The sequence below is a fragment of the Corythoichthys intestinalis genome, chromosome 15, assembly GCF_030265065.1.
Source record: "Corythoichthys intestinalis isolate RoL2023-P3 chromosome 15, ASM3026506v1, whole genome shotgun sequence".
Lineage (NCBI taxonomy): Eukaryota > Metazoa > Chordata > Actinopteri > Syngnathiformes > Syngnathidae > Corythoichthys > Corythoichthys intestinalis.
This window is the reverse complement of record NC_080409.1, coordinates 47,031,933-47,038,948: the sequence shown is the minus strand read 5'-3', so window position 1 is coordinate 47,038,948 and position 7,016 is coordinate 47,031,933. Positions and strand designations below refer to the sequence as shown.

Here is a 7,016-nt window from a genome sequence, read left to right as displayed (position 1 = left end):
TTTTTTAATTATCAGATTAAGACGTTATAAATTTGCAGTGTGAAAGTTAGTATAGGTCAATACAGATTTATTTTGCATTAATCATTTAGCCTATAAATTAATTAGGTTCATATTGGTGAGAAATGTAGCCCTGACCCTCGTTCACCATATATGTTTGGTTTTATTAATGTCCCGTCCCCAGCAAAAAATGTACATGCAGGTTATGCTGTTCTATCGTCCCTGCTAATATTAAGACCAAACCTACGCCCTTGGGCATACGTCACTATTTGTAATATTGCCAACGGCCGCGGGTTGACAGGTATTGTATATTATATTATCCCTTGAGATCGTCGTCAATAGTTCTAACTCCATTGCAAGTACAGTCCATTGCCTCTCCAGACATAAGTGATGCGCAACTAACTTTACCCAATTTACCGCAGCGCTGTTGCAACTTTGAGGTGGTTGTCACACACGATGCGTGAGCGGAGTATTTCATTGACTTTCACTTTGACGGCTCTCTGGCAGCGTCTCAAAGCAGCGGAGTTGACAGAAGGTAATCCCCGCCATGTGAGGCCTCGGCCCCGCTGTGCAGGAGGCGGGGTGTGCATCCTCGAGACCTGTGGCTGCTATAAAAAGAGGGGAAGTTGCAAGTCACCCAACTTCAAGCCGACGCACATTTTTCGGGGGGTCGGCGCGGGGCACGGGGCGCAGGATGAATACCATGAAAGCAGTCAAGAACGCGCTGGTGTGCCTGGTGTTGCTGCCCCGCTTCCTCCTGGCCGCGCTCATGTTCTGGCTCCTCGACTTTCTGTGCATCCGGAGGAGGTTTTTCCTCCGGATGAAGGAGCGGGAGGAGAGCGACGCCATGGATCCTCCTCTGTGCATCTCTGACTCCAACCGCTTTTTCACGCTGGACTCCCTGAAGGCGGTGTGGCACGGTCACAAGCTGGACCTCCTCAAGGCGGCGCAACTCGGACGCGGCGCGCCCAACACGGAGGTGGTGCGGCTGGAGGACGAGCGTCGCGGGCGCATTCTCGACTTCGCTCGCGAGAGGAGACCGCTCATCCTCAACTTCGGAAGCTGCACTTGACCCCCGTTCATGGCGCGCCTCAAGGCGTTCCAAGGGCTGGTGCTGGACCACGCCGACATCGCAGACTCGGTGCTGGTGTACATCGAGGAAGCCCACCCATCGGACGGCTGGGTCAGCACCGACGCGCCCTATCAGATCCCCAAGCACCGCTGCCTGGAGGACCGGCTCCACGCGGCGCAACTCATGCGCTCCGAGGCGCCCGGGTGCCCGGTGGTGGTCGACGGTATGGAGAACCCCTGCATCGCCGCCTACGGAGCCTACTTCGATAGACTCTACATCCTCCAGGACGGCAAAATCGTCTACCAGGGAGGCAGAGGACCCGAGGGATACCGGATCTCGGAGCTCAGAGACTGGCTGCAGCGGTACCGGGAGCGGCTGCTGCAAAGCGGCGGGTTGGTCATTCACGTGTAGAAAGACGCATGTAGAGCTGCTACTAGAAAACAACTCAAATGCTGCATATTTTCGAATGTTACAACTTGTAAATCCTATTAGTAGTTTGTTTGTGTATGATCCTATCTCCACGGCATTTTTGGAACCTGCAAAAAAAATAGAATAAGGTTAGTTTGTGTTAACTTGCGGTATGGACAAGTGCGCGTCACGGCGCTCCTCAGTATTGGTGTGAAGTTCGGTTCTGAAACGGCGCACTCCCGGAGAACCGGTACTGATGTTTGAGATGCTGAGGAGCATCGATTGCTGCTTCCCTGTCCATATCACATTTTTTTTTGTATGTAGACTTGTGTGCGTGCGCGCGTGTGTCGGGTTTTCTGCGTATATTTTTTCATACAATAAAACGTCGTCATCTACCTCTAAACTGTTGCTCATTTTTCCTCTTCGTTATATTCTGCTCGTTCTTATCCTCGGACTGCTGTTTCCTATCTTTACTTTGTAACGCGTACTCTTAGAAAACTGTGTTTTGTTTAGTTTTTGTTTGTAATTATCATCTTCAGGTCAGGGTGATCTTCACGGTAAAAAACAGACAAAAACAGATTGATGAATCCTCAATTTTCTGCACTAACGGGTCTCCGCATTCCTTTGAAAATGTCATTTATGACACTCTAATGCACTTATTTAACATTTTTGAGGCACAGACAATATGAAGAGTTTTCCTTATCATGTATGTTGCGGTTGATGAATTAACTAAATTGTTTTTTACCTGTGCCCACCCCTCCAAAAAATATATCGACTATATGGAAATACATTTATAACCGATTCAGAAGTCATTTTTTCTGTCTGTCCTCATATTGTTTTGGGATTTTGGGGATCTGTTTGATGATTTAGGGCTATAAATACACTTGACTTCACTTGAGAAGTACTAAATTTACTGTATATTTGACGATTGAATATATTTGGAATAAAAATGTTGATTTAATATAATTCATGAGACTTAGTGACTACTTGAGCTTTTGAATCTTTTCATGTTTTTTCAAACAGCTACACTAAAATTACGTTTTGGCAAGTACATATGACATATTCCTAAATGTGTTTAAATAAAGCATTTTAGATATATATTTTCTAAATATATGGTATTCAGGAAGGTATATTAACCCTTTCACACCCGCATTTTTTCTGATGGGCAAAAATAATCTGCACTGATTTTTCACTCAAACACAGAACAAAATGCACTTTTTTTGGTCGATGATTTTTCATGCTTTCATTGGTAATTTTCATGTTAATGTGTTTTTCTTGAGAAATGAGCACTTTACGTTATCCTATTTGAAGTTGAGTTTGGTCAACCATTTTCAAAGAGCCAAAAATAGCAAAGAGGGCGTTCCAAACCTCATAATATGAAAAGTTTCATCCAATCATCTCCCAGATGTGGCAATAGCAACATAAATTCAGTGTATTTATTGGTTTAGAGCTGTGAAAGCATCATGTCCTTCAGCAGCATGCAGGTCTGAAGGGGTCACATCATTTTAATTAAAAATATATTCTGATTTATTTTGATGATGAAAAGATTTCAAATGGATACATATAAATATATAATAAAAAGAATCATATGCATTGTAAATTAATATAATTATTTAAGATAATAATTATTAATAATTAGAGATGTCTGATCACGTCATTTTCAAACTATCGGAATCGGCAAAAAAATATCGGCAAAATATCGGCCATGCCTTTTAAAAAAATTTTTTTTTTTTTTAATTCAATCGTTTTCTAAGTGTATTTAACGTTACAAACGTAATATGTTACATTCAGAGTCTTTAGGTTTAAGGAAGGGTTATCAAATTTATCCCGATAACGGTGGTAATTAATAGTTTTTTAAAATGTATCACGTTAAAATGTTTAACGCAATTAATGCATGCGCTGCACGACCCACTCACGCATTGTCGCGCTCAATCTGTAATGGCGCCATTTTACCTATACAGAGAGATAAAAGGCAGTGTAAAATGAGTAGTGTAAATTTTGGCAGCCTTTCGCGCCTGTTTTTAATTGGCTAAAGCCTTACAATCTCTCTCCCTATGATTAGAGATATCATGGGAAGCAAGGTAGCAATTGATCTTTTTCTTAACACCTTATGTTATTTCCCAACGAAGATATATCAATTGGTAGCACTACGCACAGTCATGGTTCCACTTCCCATCATGAATTTGGGCATGGCTGCAGTATCATTTACTGAAAGCTCAACAAATACACCAGATGGCCATATTTTAGTCACAATATACAAAGAATCTTAATAATGTAAATGCCATCTTGAGGATTTATTGTCATAACAAACAAATATAGTACTTATGTACTGTATGTTGAATGTATATATTCGTCCAAGTTTTATTCATTTTTTTCTTAATGCATTGCCAAAATGTATATGATCGGGAAAAATTATCATGAATGACTGGAATTGAATCGGGGGCAAAAAAAAAGCAATCGGATCGGGAAATATCGGGATCGGCAGATACTCAAACTAAAAAAGCAAAAAAACATGATCGGAACAACCCTATTAATAATTGATTAATAGTCGCACTGTCATCAATTATTCCAATATTTTAACCCTTCTGTAAATAAGCGGTCCAGAACAGAGAAGCAGTAAAGTTCTTTACCACTGTACACTGCTGGTCAAACGTATTGGCACCTCTGCAATTCTGTCAGATAATGCTCAATTTCTCCCAGAAAATGATTGCAACTACAAATGCTTTGGTTGTAATATCTACATTTATTTAGCTAGCAGTGAAAAAACACAAAAGAGAATGGAAAAATAAATTAAATCATTATAATTTTCACAAAACTCCAAAAATGAGCCGGACAAAAGTATTGGCACCCTCAACCTAAGGGGCCGTTTACATGGTGACTCTCCGAAAATTCGAAAAATTTTGAATTTGCATTTATTTGGGCCCGTCTCCATCCGAACAATGTCGCAATTCCGCATGAAAACGATGTAGTATTCATGCCAAGCCCAAGGGGGCAGTGCAGATTTACAAGGCGACAGCGAATGATGCACTTTGACCCCACCAAGCTTCTCAGCCCGGAAAAAAATATGCCCGCCCACTCGAAGCAATGGCATTTTTCTTTTGTTCAAAAAGGTACAAAAATGTAAACATTCAGCATATTTAATTTTTTTTAAAAAAATATTAAAGCAGTAAATTAAAGCCGACATTCCGCCATATTTGCTGTTTTTAATGTGTAGTAGCACCGCTGCGCATGCCAATGTGACGTGTACAAGTGCTGATGTTATCAGCGCGGTCTCGCGCCGCGGGAGCCTTTGATATGCATTCGGGGCAACCCCCCAACAATCCCCCCGCAATCGAATTGTTCCACTTTGGAGGCAGGATTCAGAATTTTTCGTCTTCGCTGACACCATATGCACGTGAGGCCATTCTGCTACTCAGTCATTGCGTCTTTGTGTCGCAGAGTCGCCATGTAAACTGCCCCTAATACTTGGTAGCACAACCTGTAGACAAAATAACTGCAAATAACTGCTTCCGGTATCCATCAATGAGTTTCTTACAATGCTCTGCTGACATTTTAGACCATTCTTCTTTGGTCAACTGCATGCTCCAGGTCTCTGAGATTTGAAGAGTGCCATTTTCAGAACTCTCCACATGTGTTCTACGGGATTCAGGTCTGGACTCATTGCTGGCCACTTTAGAAGTGTCCAGTGCTTTCTCTCAAACCATTTTCTAGTGCTTTTTGAAGTGTGTTTTGGGTCATTGCCCTGCTGGAAGACCCATGACCTCTGAGGGAGACCCAGTTTTTTCACACTGGGCCCTACATTATGCTGCAAAATTTGTTTGTAGTCTTCAGACTTCATAATCCCATGCACACGGTCAAGCACTCCAGTGCCAGAGGAAGCAAAGCAACCCCAAAATATCAGGGAATTTCCACCGTGTTTGACTGTAGGGACCGTGTTCTTTTCTTTGAAGGCCTCGTTTTTTTTCTGAAACTCTATGTTGATGTCTTTCCCAAAAAGCCCTACTTTTGTCTCATCTGACCAGAGAACATTCTTACAAAATCTTTTTGGCGTTCTCAGGTAAGTTTTAGTAAACTCCAGCTTGGATTTTGTATGTCTCTGGGTCAGAAGAGGGGTCTTCCTGGGTATCCTACCATAGAGTCCCTTTTCATGCAGACGCCGACAGATGGTACGGGTTGACACTGTTGTACCCATGGACTGCAAGACAGCTTGAACTTGTTTGGATGTTAGTCGAGGTTCTTTATCCTCCCTTCGTTAAAATCTCTCGTCAATTTTTCTTTTCCGTCCACATCTAGGGAGGTTAGCCAACGTGCCGTGGGCTTTACACTTATTGATGACACTGCGCACGGTAGACACAGGAACATTCAGGTCTTTGGAGATGGACTTGTAGCCTTGAGATATACCCATGCTTCCTCACAATTTTGCTTCTCAAGTCCTCAGACAGTTCTTTGGTCCTCTTTTCTCCATGCTCAACGTGGGACACACAAAGACACAGGACATCAGTTGAGTCAACTTTAATCCATTTTAACTGAATGCAAGTGTGATTTCGTTATTGCCACCACCTGTTATGTGCCACAGGTAAACAGGAGCTGTTAATTACACAAATAAAAGAAGCATCACATGATTTTTCCAAGGGTGCCAATTAGGGTTGTTCCGATCATGTTTTTTTGCTCCCGATCCGATTCCGATCGTTTTAGTTTGAGTGTCTGCCGATCCCGATATTTCCCGATCCGATTGCTTTTTTTTTTGCTCCCGATTCAATTCCAATCATTCTCGATAATTTTTCCCAATCATATATATTTTGGCAATGCATTAAGAAAAAAATTAATAAAACTCGGACGAATATATACATTGAACGTACAGTACATAAGTACTGTATTTGTTTATCATGACAATAAATCCTCAAGATAACATTTACATTTTTAACATTCTTTCTGAGAGAGGGATCCACGGATAGAAAGACTTGTAATTCTTAAAGGATAAATGTGACTTTGTATATTGTGACTAAATATTGCCATCTAGTGTATTTGTTGAGCTTTCAGTAAATGATACTGTAGCCATTTAACTGTTCTTCCCAAATGCATGATGGGAAGTGCAACCATGACTGCGTAGTGGCACCAATTGATATATCTTCTCTGCATTGAGAAATAACTAAGGGTGTTAAGAAATAGATCAACTACTACCTTTCTTCCCCACATTGCTTCCCGCGACATTTCTAATTGTTGAAAGAGGGATTGTAAGGCTTTAGCCAATTAAATAAAGGCTCCAAAGGCTGCCAAAATTCTCTCTACTCATTTTACGCTGCCTTTTTGCTCAATATATAGGTGAAACGGCGCCATTATTGATTGATTGGGACAATGCATGAATGGGTCGTGCAGCACATGCGTTAATTACGTTAAATATTTTAACGTTATTACCGCTGTTAACGCGATAAATTTGATAGCCCTACTTTAAGCCAAAACTAAAGACTGGATGAGTGTGAGACATTTTGTCTGTAACGTTAAATACAATTAGAAAACGATTTAATTAAAAAATATATGT

General features: G+C 41.4%; 1 protein-coding gene across 1 annotated transcript; it reads left to right on the top strand.

Moving 5' to 3' along the window:
• The first annotated feature begins 433 nt into the window (after positions 1-433).
• Positions 434-2,397, top strand: dio3a (iodothyronine deiodinase 3a). The gene has a single exon (XM_057860375.1). It carries the CDS (start codon positions 692-694, stop codon positions 1,478-1,480), a length of 789 nt encoding a protein of 262 aa, XP_057716358.1. The 5' UTR covers positions 434-691; the 3' UTR covers positions 1,481-2,397.
• The last annotated feature ends 4,619 nt before the right edge of the window (positions 2,398-7,016 follow it).